Raw genomic sequence first — 16538 nt, forward strand, 5'->3', positions numbered from 1 at the left:
TAATCAGTTTTCCAATTGGGATTTGGAGGTTTGGTTTGTTTTTCTTTAAGCACTACTTAAAGAGAGGGGAGCATTACATTAGCATCTTTTACTTTGGATTAAAGTTATGTTCACACACTGTAACCCCACTAAAAAAATTATCTGTCTTATTTAGTAGTATACAGACCAAGGAACAGTGGCTGCTTTCTCAGCGTGGACAAAAGTTTGGCTACTGAAACAGTCAACAACTGCCTCAATTTGCTGTATTTTTAGAACAGATTCAAGTGGTCAGGCAAAAACAACACTAACGTGCCAAAAGGGAAAGCAAAGCTGCAATGCCACAATCTTATCTGAGGCCATTTGCCACCTTACATCAAAATAATCCTAATTCAGAAACTTAGAAACACAATTTTTTATCATGTCATAGGAAGAATTCTTTTACAGAATGATTTCTCTGAGTAAAGTCTGCAAAGCCCTCTCTAAACCAAGAGGAATTATTAATCCATCCCCAGGAGAGTAAAGACTCATACATAACTTTGAGAACACTCAGAGACATCCGTGCAGCTTGCACTTTTTGCAAATCACCCAGATAAGGTTCACTGAGTTATGCTATACAGAATGAGCAGGATATGGCTAATCAATTTGGTGTTCTGTCACCACAGGGTCCCCACTCCATCCCACCCCCATGATCATGCAAATACATACTTTTCGTGCTTTACTTTTTTTCCTTATTGAAAACTGACTCCAAGGGCACTTGTGTGAAGCATGACTGCTCCTGGCAAACACTGCATTTCTTACACAGCAAAGATGCAGACTGTCACTGAAGGAAAGTTACAGCTATGTAAAAATATACAACAGACCTGTGGAATGAATGGGTTTGTTATACAGCACACTGCATAGCTGTAAAACTGGTAATAGAAAAAAGCAGCAGGAAAAGGAAGAGACACACAGGAAGCAGTTTTTGTAAAGCAGCCAAGATCAGAAACCTGCAAGATGCAGTGTCCGCCAGAGATCTGGCAGCAGCACAGCCATGCGATCAACACAGCGTGAGTGACCCCGGGCCAGAGCTGCTACAGAACTGTGCTTACAGCCACTGTTTAAAATAGCCCTTCATTGCTACACTAAAGAAAAGGTCACCAAGTATCAGCACATTAAGAGAAATACTTTAGTTCCTCTGTTAAAAGCACATTGACTAGAAACAAGATTAGGGTCACTAAACTATTTCGAATAGTCTCCACAGCCTTTACCAGTCTGGGCTCAGCTCTCAAAAAGAGCTGTAGCAGCACTCCCGTGTTACTGGCCCAATTATAGACCTCAATAACACAGTGACCTGCACAGAAACATCTCTGGACTAACTGACCTCTGGTCAGTTCACTTTATGTTCACACAATGGGTCAGCTACACCAAAATAAGCTGAACTGAATAAAAAACCCCCACTGTTGCTCCACTCAGGAAGAAGGAACAATAATTGCAAACTTGTGGTATCAGTGGTACACTGACACTGTGCTGAGGACATAATCCCACAAACACAAGCACTTGGTGACAAACACATACCTAAGCTACGTAAGTACAGCATGCTGTATCATGTGACACACACGTGCCTATCCAAAAACCCCACAACAATACTGTTACAAGAAATGGACTACTTTTCCTTTCCCATACCTTTACCTTAATTTTGCTTTAAAAATCTCTCAGTGTCCTGTTTAATTATGATTTAGTAATGGGACTCCCATTTTGCTCCTTAAAGAACCTGACAATTGCAGCAAGAGAGCTGCACAGTCCCCACTAGCAACATGCGAAGAAAAAAGCAGCAACAATCCACACACCAACATGAAAAACCCCTTCCTTGTAAAACATGAACCTTCTGCTGTGACACATCAGGCCTAAGGAATCAGAATGAAAGCTACCTTTTCCAAGAATCTGCAAGTAAAGGTGGGAGAAATTTGCAAGGAAAAAACCTGGTGACAGAAAATTCTGTACAAGTATTTAACCAAATTTACAAAACCCCCTTTAGTCATAGCTTTTCAAATGCAAAGATTTTCAGTCAAAGCATTTTTCAGAAAACCCATTTCCATTTTACAGATGAGAACAAGAGACTGAGTCATTTACCAAAATAATTTTGCCAGCAGAGATCAAAACTGAGCCTACTAGCCCGTACACCTTAATTATTTAAATTATTTTAACTGCAGCCAAGGGCAAGATATCCCAAAAGCCATCACTCTACACAAAATTTGTAAGGTGATTTGCCAAAACAGCTCTGAATTGAACACATAGAACTTCCCATATGAAATATACAACAGGCATCAGGTGCTTGAGAGTCATCCACGAAAGCTGCTGTTCTAAGTAGGGAATCACCCCAGTTACTAACCTATGAGAAACATCAAGGAGACAAACACATTGGATGTGGTCCCTCCTCTGGGCTGACATGCTAGAGCTGCAAAAAGGGTCTGCCCACTGCTGGAATTCACTGCTCGGGAACTCCCTCTGGATGCAGGCACAAGTTTCTTCAAAGACTGAATAAATCAGCAGAGGAGTTTTCTCCACAAAATGCCCTTTCATCCAAGATGTGAACATCCCAAATTTAATGCACATACCTCCTATCCTTGAAAGACCTTCTTTACAGACAACTTCTAAATGCTGAGGTAGGACTGCCAATTCCTTCCCATGAGTAAGTACTTCTTTTGAGGAACAGTGAGACAAAGCAAGAGACCGAGTGAAACTTTCACCCAGCCTAGCATTTACAGCTTTCACCCAGGCTGCAGCCTCTACAGCAAGGAATATTTATGCACTCTACATTCAAAATCCACCACACAAAACACTCAGTTATTAAAACTGAGACTGGAACCAAGGATTTTCCACTAAGATGAATGGACCAAATCACAACATTTGAGAGCCACATGCACTCTTTCCTCCTGGCACACAAACTCACTTATAAACCAGCATATACAGTAAACAGCATCTCAAGGCAAAAATTACAAGTCTTCCTCATCACAGAACATCAGTCAAGACTGCAGGGTATGTGGATATGTACGTGGATATGTCCAGAATCAGACACTCTGGCATTGAAAAAACACCTTCTTGCCAGAAACAAAGAAGCCTTAAAGAATACAGGTATCCTCCAAGGTACATTAGTATTTTTACCAGCAGCATGTAAAAATGCCTAACAGGCAATGTAAGTTCCTTACTACTAAGCACACATATACCAACACAACTGATCAGGTTCCCAGCTTCTGACAATCATTTCTGTATTTAAAAAGGCACTTCCTTCAAGTGTACACACAAGCTTTATTATTATCTGACCTTACTGTACGTTTACATTCAGGAGGAATCAAAAGTACTGAAAAGACAGGGTAGGCCTTAACATACCCAGAGGTGCAGTAAGAATACTAAAATGCTATCTTATAATCTATAAACAGGTTCCTCAAAGTTAAATACAGAGTTAAATGTGCATGGTTGTTGACTGTGGGGTTTTTTTTTGTTTGGGTGGGGAATGTTTGAAGTGTATATGCATTTGGGAAAAGTATCTGCTCCATATTTAAGAAGGCCAGTAAATTCCAGGTGAATAACTGTAATGAAAGTCAGGTGACTGAAAAAGGAAGTTAATGTTGCAAAAGCATTTTTTTAACCCCTGAACAGACAAAAGTCCCATTCTAAACAAAGAATGCAGGAAAAAGGAACATTACAGGCTTTGAAAACTAGTGACATGTTCTACACTTAGAAGCCAGCTGGTTTTACTGCCCAGGTTTTAAAGAACACTCCCATTTGTTTTCAAGCTTAATTTCAAGAAGTTTTTCTCTCTCTCCTTCCCTCTGCCCTATTAAAAGAAGCTCATACCTGCACTAAATTTGCTGTAAATTCTTAACTGTTACAAAAAAAATTTCTATTTAACAATATGTTACAGAACTTTCATTTGTAAGACATCTTTACTGCATATTTTAGAAAAACAGCATTCTAACCAAAATGAAATCAGACAGAAGGGGAAAAAGTTTTCAATTATGCTATTTAAAATGCTTTGTTTTAAAATGAGCTAACACACACTTAACTAAACTAAAAGTTAAGAAAATATTAAAGAAATTTCAATTCCATTTATATCAAAGCAAGAGAATTCACAAGGAAGCAAGTCTCCTAGTAAGCATTACTAAACATATAAAAATGTTAAAACCTTCTTTCACAATGAAGAAAAGTCTCAACAGTATCAAGCCCTAGCCTGACTCAAATCACATTCAAATATAAGAGAATTCAAATTAAAATCCAAAGAACATTTAAAGAAAGAAACAAACAACCCTCACTAGCAGCCATGGGAAAAAACCTAAAGTTCCTTCCCGGTCTTTATCTTTCAGCTAAAATCCAAAAGATCAGGTTTCTAGTAAGAAGACAAGTCATTTAGTGATAGTTTGTGAACTATTATTTGTGCTCCTGCATACCTGTACACGTAGTTTCCTCCTCCTTGTGCTAAATAAAAGCATTGCTCAGTCTCATAGAAGAAATCCCACATGGTTACAGTGAACCATTCCCATTTACAGTGGAAAACCATACATAATTTAGATATACTGAACACCTGTGTGAGAATATAAAGCAGGGGTAGGTGCACAACTTTTCACAGAATAGGTAGGTCACTGAAGTGCCCAACACATTCCTAACGCTGAAGAATATCAGAGAACAAGGTGATCAGCTTCATCGGCCTGAAATTCCCTTCCCCACACTCGACCACACTGGCTTCAGTTCGGCATTCACATTATGCAATCAAAATTCCACACTGAGAAACGGGGATGTTACAAAAATGCAGGCGCTTTTGTTTGCCTGCAGTGATGGGAAAGCAGGCAGGGAGGTCACGAACACTACTTCTAAGCAGTGCAAATAGGTCCCCAGGAAGTGGCTGAACTGAGGGGAGGAGGTGCCAAACCAGTCAGGTCACTCCCAGAAGCACTACAGAAACACAATTTTTTATCATGTAACAGGAAGAGCTCTTTTACAGAATGAGACACCCCGAGTTCGCTGCTCTGGGTAAGGGAGAGAGAGACAGGATCAGCGCTGCCGGTCACACACAGACATTCAGCTCCCAGGCCACACCACCGCCATCCCTTCTGAGAATTTCATCCTTCCAAGATGCGTCCAGGACAATGCAGACGTGTCAGCAGTTGATCTTCCTGCTTATACCACAAAAATCACATCCTACCTGAAAGCACAGTGAAAAGTATGGAAAGACAGAGTGACAGAAAGAAAACAATAAAGGCAATCTGATCTTAATGAACAGGCATAGCCAAAAGCACTTTTTTAAAAATTACTGCCTCTATTTCTCCTTTACACTCTAAAAACATTTTTTAGTTGTTTGGCTACTTTGATAGTTAATTAGCATACAAATTTAAATACATATATTTTAAAATTGAATGCTTTTAGCCTTCACAGAAAAACAGATATCGTTCTTCAGTGTAGCAGTAGCATCCACAAAAAAAAAAAAGTTACTAAATCTTTATGTTAGAGCAAGACACATAAATGCTCATTTTCAGACAGCAGCCAGAAAAAACACAGTAAAGCCAACAGTGTAATGTCATTTTGAGTAAGTCAGCAATTAGTAGCAGGTCAAAATATGATAGCTGGGAATAGGAGGGAAAACAGGGGAAAGACAGAAAGAAGTCTTCTTGCTTTCTTTATATAATCTAGTCTAGTAATAATCTCTTTGTAGTTGCCACTATTATATTCCTACTTCCCCAATATCAGCAAAAGACACATTAAACCATCCCTGTGACCCAAAAAAAAACCCCTAAAAACATGGTGGATGAAAACATTACCAAATCAAAATATGAACTGAAGGGTAAAACCCCCCAAAAATTAAAAAGGTCAAGAGGTCAAGGTTATTGTGAGAAAATGTTATAAATAACTATGCAGTTATTGTCTTTCACTATTATTAGCTTTTGTAAATTATTTTAATATAGTACAGTTTGTAATCTCTTTTGATATAGTATAATTTGTCATCTTTTTAGGGTTAATGCCCTAATCTCTGTGTAAATTGTATATCTTAGCATAATAAATATATAAATTATAGTTTGGGCTTTCGCAAAATATTAAAATAGAGGCTATGTACTGTGTATTATAACTCACTTTTGCAGAAGTAATTGTAGTTGTAAAATAATAAATAATGCCTTTATTTTTGTAGCTGACTGGCAACAGTGAAGTAGCTAATGTTGATTGAAAGTACTTGTAAAAATAGCTATAACATCTGTATGACAATATTGGAAAAAACCAGACAAATAACACCAAAAGCACAAGGAAGAATATACCACAGACCCTTCAGCTAAGAGTAACTGTCAAACCACAGACCAGGGGACCTTGTAAAGAAATAAAATACAAGATTCTCAAAATCCCATCTGCATTTTGGCACGTACTCTAAGAAGCTGAGGTCAAGGGTCAAACTACGATAAAGAATTCTTGGAACATGTAAACTCAAAAGAAATGCTTGAATGTGTATAATATTCATCAATACGCATTTGACCAATGCAATGAGAAATTATATAGGAAGAGTTGCTATAGTTAACGGTGTGCTCCTAGCAGTTCCTCACACACCCCAGCACTGGGTACTATCCCTTTCATCCCTTATTAAACTTTTAAAAATTTTAAAGCCTGAGCTTTGTTTCTCACAGAAAATACACCTATTTTGACACAGATAAGCAGATGCCCACATTCCCACCTATGAATTACCTTGAAAAATCAGTATTTCCCTGTTTGATACTGATAAGGACCTTCAACCCCCATCCCAAACCTGAGGGTATCACCTTGCTTCACAGGCAGAAAGCTGTCTGCTTGCATCACAGAGGCAGGCCAACTTCCAGAACCACCACCACCTTTTTCTGCCAGGCTGCCGGGGGGTACTGGGATTAGATTCACCTGGGTAATTAAATCTGCCACCAAAATCTCAAACTACATTCATTCACAGGATCCAAAATTATGCAAGATATTCCGAAGGGGGTAACCCCAGAGGATTGCTTTGACATACCAGATAAGACTGCTAAGTGAGATGAGTACTCTGCCAAGTGTACTCATCATGTCAAGTATCATTTAACACATCCTCTTATAATTGAGGAAAATAACTTTTAAGGACAAAATCTTACACTACTCCCATACCAAGGGCACCATAAAGCAATTCCAATTCACTCTACAATAAAATCTGTTTCCTCCAACAATACTGAGGTATAAATCAGAACAGCCTTAACTAGTTTTCAGATTCAAATTTTTTATTAAATTGCACTTTCTAACCTTCATGGAGTATTTTAATTAATGGCTTTTAATCACTTTTTACCTAGGTAAGGAATGTTAGTTAAAAAAGAGCATGAACAGGGTTCTAAATGAAGTGAGTGTTACTGATCAAACAAGAAATGGCTCAAGGCTTCATTTCATTCCAAACACTGGGTCTGAAACTTTCACTCTGTCAACCTCAGATACACGTGACAAAAAAACCCAAACTTAGCGAGTCTGAGTGTGCCAGCCTCAGCACCTTGACAGGATCAGACAAACAAAGCCTAATGCACTGATATTGTTAAACACCTGCACACACTGAAGAGCTTGGGAAAATGTGAAAATCATCCTGCTTACACTGAAACCAGCTGTAATGAGATTTACCCTAATCTGAGGAAAATCAAGAGTCTGCCATGCACACGAGTGTCTCATCCCGCTTCCACAATGTCAGACACTTTGAAGAGTCATTTCAAAGCACTGGATACTACAACAGTCAGTAGTAAAATTTGCCCTTCAAAGCTGATCTTCAAAATAATCATGAACATTACATCTAGTTTCTCAAAGGCAACATATTAAACATCTACTTATTTACTCTGAAGCACCTCTTTCCCAATCTAATGTTCAAATTTTATGATACATTACAACTGTTGTGTAGAGCATAAACAAAATTTTCAAAAGAAAATCTAGAAAATATCGATCACCACCAATTTACTGACTTGTAAAAGATACTAAGCATCTGAAAGACTCGCTTCTTTTTTGCAATTAAAATAAAATTTCCATCTAACTTACAAGACCAAAATGAAGACTTTTATCCTATCTCAATAAATGTGTACCTTCTAACAGAACTGGTTCCAAAGCAGTGTGCTCTACCTCACAGGCCAGCGTGGCTGCTAACCCCATGGTCAGTTAACACATCAGTAAGCAATTTGAACAGGGGAAAAAAAAACCAAAAAAACCAATTTTAAGGAAAACAAGACTGAGTCTGAAAGAACATAAATCTAACAAGCTAACTTAAAACAACAGCCAGGGAATGAATCTAAGGAAATATTACAACCTATAGAGTTACTTACAAGCATTCCTGCATAACAGCAACCCAGAGAAATGAAAAGGTGAAAGAGTACCCAACTTTGAAATTAAAGTTACTAAATAAAAAGGGGTAATTTTAAAAATATATTTACTTTGTCATTTAAATTTTAGAATAAATCTGGCAATTTCCAGGCCCAATAATTTTCCAGATATAGGGTGACAAATAATCCTCACACACGTAATACAGACCATTAGGTCCACACACTGTCCATGATCTCACCCTAAGTTTACACTCAGAGAACTGAAGTTTTCTTAGGAATAAGGCCCTACCTAGCCCTCTCCAGTTTCAGCAAGTTTTCCCTCCTCCTATATTACAGTAATAATGAAAAGACAGAAGAAATCAGGACCTCTAGTAATAAAACTGGAAAAGCAGACAGAAACAGAAATACTTATGGAAATGGAGAAGCAACACTAAGAAGCAGGTGGGATGAAAAGGAAAGCCAAGAGGGTAAAGTCTGTACCTGTGCTTTTACATTATACTTGTTTTGGCACTGACTGCAATGGTCCAAAGCCAGAAATCACAGTGCGGCAGAATGGCATTATCTACCCCAGTGAAAGCAGAACAGTGAGACTAATTTAACTGAGAAAACCAAATCTGATGGGGGGTGGGCAGGGAAGCAGCAAACAAAAAAACTCATCAAAAGCAGCCTGATCCAGCGCAGTCATATTCTTGAAAGCTCTACTCAGCCCAAAACATTTGATCTCAAATCTAAATAAGCACTCAGGGATATCCGGGGTTATTCTGAACAAACTGAATTCACCAAATATTTTAGTAACTTAAAACACACACAGAGAAAGTTGTTAACTCAGCATAATCACTGTTCATGAGGCCTCAAAAAGCTTGCTCGTGCTGGCTCTCCTGATTTTCACATTCCCAGTGTCATTTCCAAATCCCACAACGTATGTTTCTGACCACTGGTGCAATTACAACTCTTGTGCAACAGAAATCAGAATGCAAAACCTGATGCCAGGCACATATATTCAGCTTTTGCAGGAAACACCAGTCTACAGCCAGAAGTGCTCTTCAATACTTGACAAAATTATGTTCTTTAACGGGGGAAAAAAGCATTCAACTGACAGTGATCTGAAAAGCAAAAGCATCCTTCACATGCAATTCCCCTTAAAAAAAACCCAAAATCACAGAATCTCTACTTCAGCAGGTGCAATCCTATCAGTCCACAGTTGTTTTTCTAAAGATAGAACTTCAAACTCTACACTGAACAACCAATGAGCCCAGTGAGAACAATTAATGAATCCTCAATCACACAGAAAAAAGTTGGAAAACTGCTCCAGACTTCCACAGGTGTGCTTAGAAGATTGCAATCTTACTTAGGTGGGGCAAGGCTCCCTGTGGTTTGATGAGTCTATGAAAAGCTGTTGAGAAATACCACATCTGAGCTGTTCCAGAGTACTTTTCATAATTACATGATTTGCACAACAGTGCTGAAGGTGTGGCCCATCATACAAATGCAACAGCTTCAGTCTGTGACACAGGAGTACTGCCAGCGCCTCCAGCTACTCGACTTCCAACTTCAGCACAAGTTTCAGAAATTAAAGTGTGTGGAAAAACTGCACTCCAACTGGAATTAGCAGATATCTGCCCACATTATTTCACATGACAGCACTGATTAAAAGCCATTTTCAGTTTCTATACATTTCTACTTTGCATACATATCTCCTCCTAAATGCCCAATTACAACAACAACCTGCCTATAGATCTGCAGGAAAAACAAATTCTGCACTCTCTTTTGATAATTTTGAAGCTTCTCAAAGCAAATACATGCTGCTTTCTGCACTGCTTACTGTACACAGCAGGCCTGACTGGATTAAATATCCAGGGGAAAGCACACCACTTTATGAATGGGGGGGGGGGGCTTAAACTCTCTGACTTCCAAACTACCTAACAGGGACATAACAGAAGACAGAGACACTTAAAAATGAACATACTGCATTACTTATTAACTGAGAGCAAACCCGTTGATATTTGGATCACACCCTTGCTGGCAATGCTTCCTCCCAGTCCTTTTTTAAGAATCTTCCTTCATCACAAGACCTCCAAAACAACTCTGGCAGGAAGCTTTCAAGGGAAACTTATTTAGGCCATCGGAGAGCAGCTCAGGCTGCATACACTCCTCTAACCGACTTGCTACCTTCAGTAAGGCTGGCTGCCAAATACCAGCACCAAATGCAACGCTCCTCCACTACACAGTGACACAATATTCGAGATCAAGTAACAATATTTAAAAGTGCCTCCATATTACCTTGTGAAGTTATGGTTGCAATCACGAGTTTATGTGGAGAGACAAGGAAAAGATACTTAACCAGTGTACATCACTCAGCATGGCAACTGCAGCTCCACAAATCTCTAGAACCTCAGATAATGACAAAAATAGCCACTGGCAGTCTGATCTAAAACTCACTCTCCAACCTATTCTGCAACATTTTGCTATCACTGGCACATCAGGTGGCTGATCCAGAAAGTTTCCTGGATCACTATCCTTTTCTGGAAAGGTCAGCAACAATTATGAACAGGACTGACAAGTTCTGAGTTAGTTTAAGACAACATACTTGATGAGAGATGCCCTGTAATTACATACTGCGGAAAACTGCCTTCCAAATATTTTTCTACAACTGGGACACTACCACCACAGAACCAAAACGACACAATCTTAGAAAACAGCATCAAAAGTAATAGTAAATGCATTAAATTTTGACAAGGTATTAATTTACATGCAGCATTGTCTGTTTAATTTCGTATTACAAAGTTCCATCAAACCCAGCAAATAAGACATAGTATCTAGTGTCACTTGACACAAACCAGTATTACGTATCTTTTAAAAAAATAAAAGTCACCAAAACGAGTACAAACAAGACAGTACTGTACGTACTATTAAGCAGTTAATGTAGCAATAATCACATACCACTAGCTGGAAGTGAGAACTGAGGCACTACAGCTTTAGTATACTAGAAGAAATACAACAGGTATTTTTAAAAACCCCGCAATTTCATTTGCTTTAAATTAACAAGAGCCTGCTGCTTTTTCACTGGACTGCTTTAAATTCAATGTATCTAGCTTTTTCCTCTAGCCACTTGTTAAGACTTCTACAGCTATCTACGCAAGTACTGTGTGATTTATCTTTATTTTCTTAAAAAGCATTACAAACAAAAAACTCCCTTAGATATGGTGCCATCATTATTCAGTTCCCAAAAAGCCCTCATACCTTCCTCCTGCCTCACTGCTGTAAAAAAACTCTGGCGATTACCCAGCAGTTGGCTCTCCCTGTAAGTGCTGGTTTGGGAGAAACTCCTCTGAACAACAAAGAAAAATTTGTTCTAAGTGCTGAACTTCTTTGCTGAGAAGCAGAATGCATAGGAGGGTACCCATAAACTGGCTATTATTTTAAGCTATAAAGTTATATTAATACCTCTGAATATCTCTTTAGTTTTGGTACTTTTAGCTAAGTTCTCTGAAGGGTGGTTCCCTGCTCCCATATGCTTCTTGTTGACAACATTGCTTACCCATGATATTCTGAAGATAACAGAGGGACTTACAGAGTTAAACTTCTTGTCAATAATTTGTTTGTTTTTGTAAAAAAACATTAGGGACAACAATTTTTCCTGTACTTCTCCTTTCCTTCTAATCATTTCTCCACATGACTCCACTGTAAAGTGTACATCCTCTAAACCAAAAGCATTACAGAGAAAAATAACTGGTTTTGCAAAAGGAAGCAGAAATACTACCACACCTTGGCTCCCGGAAACTGCAATCAGGGAACAAGTTAAGTAAGCAGCAGCCTTCCCACACCAAGGCATTGACACCACGAGACAAAGGAAAACCATCTTTCCTTTAAAAAAAAAGGAACATCTTAAAATACACCCAGCCCTTCAGTGCTCCCTGGTTGGTCATTCCCAAAGGAGGCATTCTCTCTTTCTCTCCAGGGCCCACAGGCACAAGTCCCGCTGCTACTCTAAGCAGGGCCTACTTCCCACTGAAACCGATATAGTTGTGTCCACTTCCGTACGGAGCACAACTGAACACAACTACAGCAAACAAACGACAGCAAACATCGGGGATCATCTGTGGAGAAAGCCAAATTTAAAACACCTGGCACACGGCACGTTTAAAGGGAATGCCTCTGAACAAACAAGATCATGTGAGGGACAGTAGTGATGACAGGATTATTTGCATTATTAAATCAATGAACAAAATAATTAAAAAAAGGCGACCTCTTCACTCCTACCGACTCACAGGCAGGTAAGCGTGACTCCCAAACCCCACAGACCACCTTCACTGAGATGCTCCTGGGCCTGAAGGGGGGTCCCAAGCGACGCCTTAAGCCGTAACAGTCTTATTAAAAGTACACTCTCTAAAGTCCTTTCAAAAACGTGTATTAAAAAAAAAAAAAAAAAGTAATCTCAGACCAGTTTGAAGATTTGAAGAACACACTGACCCTGCAGTTGCCAGCGGCTGCTCTCCCTTCAGCCGCGGTCCCGGGACAGAACCGAGCACGCAGCTCCTCCGGCAGACAAAAGGAGCGCGGAGCGCGGCCCCGCAGAGCTCCGCGGCGTCGGACGTTGGTCCCGCCTGGACAAAGTCCGCTGCCCACCCCGGGCCGGACGGTACCGCGCTGGTAGCCCGGGGCAGGGCCGGGGGCCGGAGAGCAGCCCCCGCTCCTGCCTCGACACGCGGCTCCCCCGCGGGCGCAGCGGCGGCTGGAACGCGCAGCCCCCTTCAGAGGGTCCCGCGGGGCGGCCCCGGCGGGTGGGAGCCGGGGCAGCCGCCCTCCCCCGCGCCCCCGAGCCCTCCCCCGCCCGCGGGGCGCCCTCCCGCCGCCGGGCAGCGAGGACAAAGGAACGGCCGGGCCACCTCGGGCCGGGAGGGCCGCACAGCGCAGGCCGCACTCACCGCTGCAGCACCAGGAGGAGGGCGAGCCCTGAGGGAACTTGGCCGAGTCGGGCGCGATACAGACGCTGGAGCCGAGGTGCGGGCACTCCATGGCGGGTGCGGCGGAGCGGGGCGGGCGGGCGGCTCCTCGCGGCGCTACAGCGGCGGCGTCCCGCGCACAACAGCCATCTTAAGGACGGCCTCCCGCTCCGCGCCGCCCGCGGCCGGGCCGGGCTTTGCGGGCAGCCGCCCTCGCTCCCGTCCGCTCCGCGCTCCGCTCCCCTCCCGCCGGGCTTTGCAGGCAGCCGGCCGCCCCAGGGCAGCGGCGCGGCGCGGCCCGGCCCGGCCTGGTCTGGCACACAGCGGCCTCCGGAGCCCGGGCAGTGCTGTGGGGTACAAGGACCTTGAAGAGCATCCGCTTCCAACCCCTGCCACTGGAACACATTGCTCCAGGCCCCATCGAACCTGGCCTTGACCACTTTGAGGGATGGGGCACCCACAGCTTCTCTGGGCAACCTGTGACAGTGCTTCACCACCCTCACAGTAAAGAATATTCCAATAGCTAATCTAAACCTGCTCTCTTTCAATCTGAACCCGTTCCCACTTGTCCTCTATCACTTCGTGCTCTGCCATATAGTCATGCACCATCTTTCCTGTAGCTTCCCTTCAGGTGCTGGAAGGCCAGAGTTGGGTCACCCTGACGCCTGTCTTCTGGCTGAACAATCCCCAAAATTCTCTCAGCCTTTCCTCACAGCAGGGCTGCTCCGCCCCTCTGGTCAACTTGGTGGCCTCCTCCGGACTCACTCCAGCAGCTCCTCGTCCTTCCTGTGCAGGAGGCAGCTCTGCAGGTGGGGTCTCACTGCGTGCGGCAGAGTCCCCCTTTCCCTGCAGCCCAGTCTGGCTTTCTGGGTGCATGCACTGACTGCCAGCTCATGTCCAGCCTGTCGTCCAGTGCTCTGTTCTGTAAGATGCACGGCCTGAGGCTTGTGCCAGCATTTTTTTCAAGAGCTACATGGCCTCAAATTTAGCTTGTTACTGAATTTCATACTCTATGACTAATATTTAAGTGGCAATAAAAGTACAGATGTTGTGTAACAGCTTTACCAGACAATACAGAATAACTCAGCAGTTCACACACAGCAATTTGCAATACCAATATACAATTCCTTTTCAAATAGAGCAAATAAAGATCACCAGCATAAAAGTGGGGATATTTTAGTAAGGAACTGTGACAACTATTGCGTATTAGGAGTTTTAGACCCTTTCTCTTACCTTAATGTGAGAAATAAATACAATTTTGCCACTGGTTTTGCCTGTTGTGTGACTTTTGTGTAGACACGGAAAGCACAGTCTATTATATGTGGTACTGCACTATTTAATGGAGGAATACTTTAGAAACTGACAGTTCTGTATAGATTTTCAGATGAGATACTTTAAATATTCATATCAAAGATGTCTTGGTGGTAACTAATCTCCTTGGCAAAACGTCATTCTTTACCCTTTGTTCTTTTTCACCCTGTTTACATGGGGGGAAATTCAGAGCATGAAATACCCAATTCTTCACAGCATCAGAAACTACTTGGACTACTACTATGGAATTAGTTTGCATTTCTAGCTGTGTAGCTAGAAGCAGCATTAGGTTTGATAGCAGCATTGATACCAAACTGAATTAAATGGCTGCAAATGTTACCTTGACACAAATAGATCTTCCTCACACAACCCCATCCTTCAAACTTGGAATATTTGATCTATTAGGTAAGTAACATTCCCATCATATACTTTACAGGTTGTATTATATATAACCTGTATAAAAATTTGTACATTATTTAATATAAATTTATATTTTTATACATTTATATTTTTATAAATTTATATTTAGACATTTAAAAATTTATTATTATATTTCTACATTTAAATTAATATTTATATAACATTTTATAGAAAATTTATATATAGAAGTTTGTATAATTTTTGAAGAAGCAAATACAAATAGAGAAAAAAATCAGCTGGGAAAACAATATTTAAATTTGCTTCATACAACATACAAACCTTGATATACATCTAAGAATTACTATTTTAAGGAGCTTTTAAAAAGGTGGTCATGTTAGCATGCTTTACATTAGCCAAAGGTCCTTTTGTTTACTCTGCACCCTCTGCTACAGTGTATAATGAAGACAACACATTAAAACTGCAGTTGCTGTCTTTTCTAACCAATGCATACATTTAATCCTCGTGTTGTGCCCCACCCACCCTTACACACAAACAATGAGTAAGAGATCTCAACTGGATCTGCTCTTCCCCTTGTACCTGCATCACTTGGCCTTCTCCAAGCAGTATAAACCAGAGTTTAACCAAAACAGTCACTTCTTACCTCTGTGTGGATTATGTTAGCAGTATACTTAGTCTTTCAAAGTAAGGAAACAATATATTAACAAGATTAAATTTAAATATGGTAAAATAAACACATTTATATGCTTTTGGTTTTCTACTTTCACTTTAGCACTACTATTACTGACTTTACGCCTTGTTCCTTTGCAAGATAATAATGGAGTTTTCTTTCTTTTTTCATTTGTGGGTTGACAGCCATTCACTGCATCTTTGAACAGTATAATTCTGAGCAAAAATGTGCTCATTTCTTTGTTTTAGTTGCCATGCCCACGGAAAATGTGGTAACCTTTAAGTGTTTTTATCTCTAGCTGCCAAGATAAGTAGTTTTTCCTTGTGCTCTTGACTTCCTTAAAAGCCACTAGATGAACATCACTCAGTGGATCAAGTGAAGCAGATTGCCTTAGCTGACTTCCACATTTGCTGTGGAAATTGGAGAGCGTGGAACGAAGAAGGGATGATGCTGTAGAAGTGGAATGAATGCTGACCTGAAGAATTGTAGTTTGGTCTTTGCCAAACAGTTCTAGCGTATCACCTGGCAGACTATCTAAACCAATTTCTTTACAAAGCAGGCCTGTTTGCTTGTTTGAAGACTAATGTCCTTGTCAACTACAGGTGTGAAAAGAGCCCAGCTCTATTCAAAGCACACGCATTGGACTTTTCCTATCTCTATGGATACACATCCATCCTCCACTTCTAGATCAAATGTATAAAGATAGAAAGAATATCATCTCGCATGGCATGTTTCTTCTCATTCAGAATGAGAGACATTGTCCAATGTTCTGAACACTCAGGTGAAATGAATATTAGCAAACCTTTTGGTCTGAGCGCTGGGTTTAACCCCAGGTGGCAATTAAGCTCCACACAGCCTCTCACAGTGACCACTCTGAACACACTACATGCCAATCCAGACCTAGTAGCAACTTCATAGATTGGGATTTCACCTCTAATTTCACAAAGGTATGACACTGAA

General features: G+C 41.0%; 1 protein-coding gene across 3 annotated transcripts in view; it reads right to left on the reverse strand.

Annotated features, from left to right (window-relative positions):
* Window positions 1-13392, reverse strand: part of USP3 (ubiquitin specific peptidase 3) — a 40581-nt gene extending 27189 nt beyond the window's left edge. Inside the window, exon 1 of one of the 3 annotated variants that reach the window (XM_030955344.1) lies at window positions 13202-13392. In XM_030955344.1, the coding sequence (XP_030811204.1) occupies window positions 13202-13292 (91 nt within the window). In that variant the 5' untranslated portion in view covers window positions 13293-13392. Of the gene's footprint in view, window positions 1-12041; window positions 12610-12746; window positions 13065-13201 lie in introns of those variants that run through there. The other 2 variants (XM_030955345.1, XM_030955346.1) reach the window with 2 other exon arrangements.
* Window positions 13393-16538: the final 3146 nt, after the last annotated feature.

The sequence above is a fragment of the Camarhynchus parvulus genome, chromosome 10 (assembly GCF_901933205.1).
Source record: "Camarhynchus parvulus chromosome 10, STF_HiC, whole genome shotgun sequence".
Lineage (NCBI taxonomy): Eukaryota > Metazoa > Chordata > Aves > Passeriformes > Thraupidae > Camarhynchus > Camarhynchus parvulus.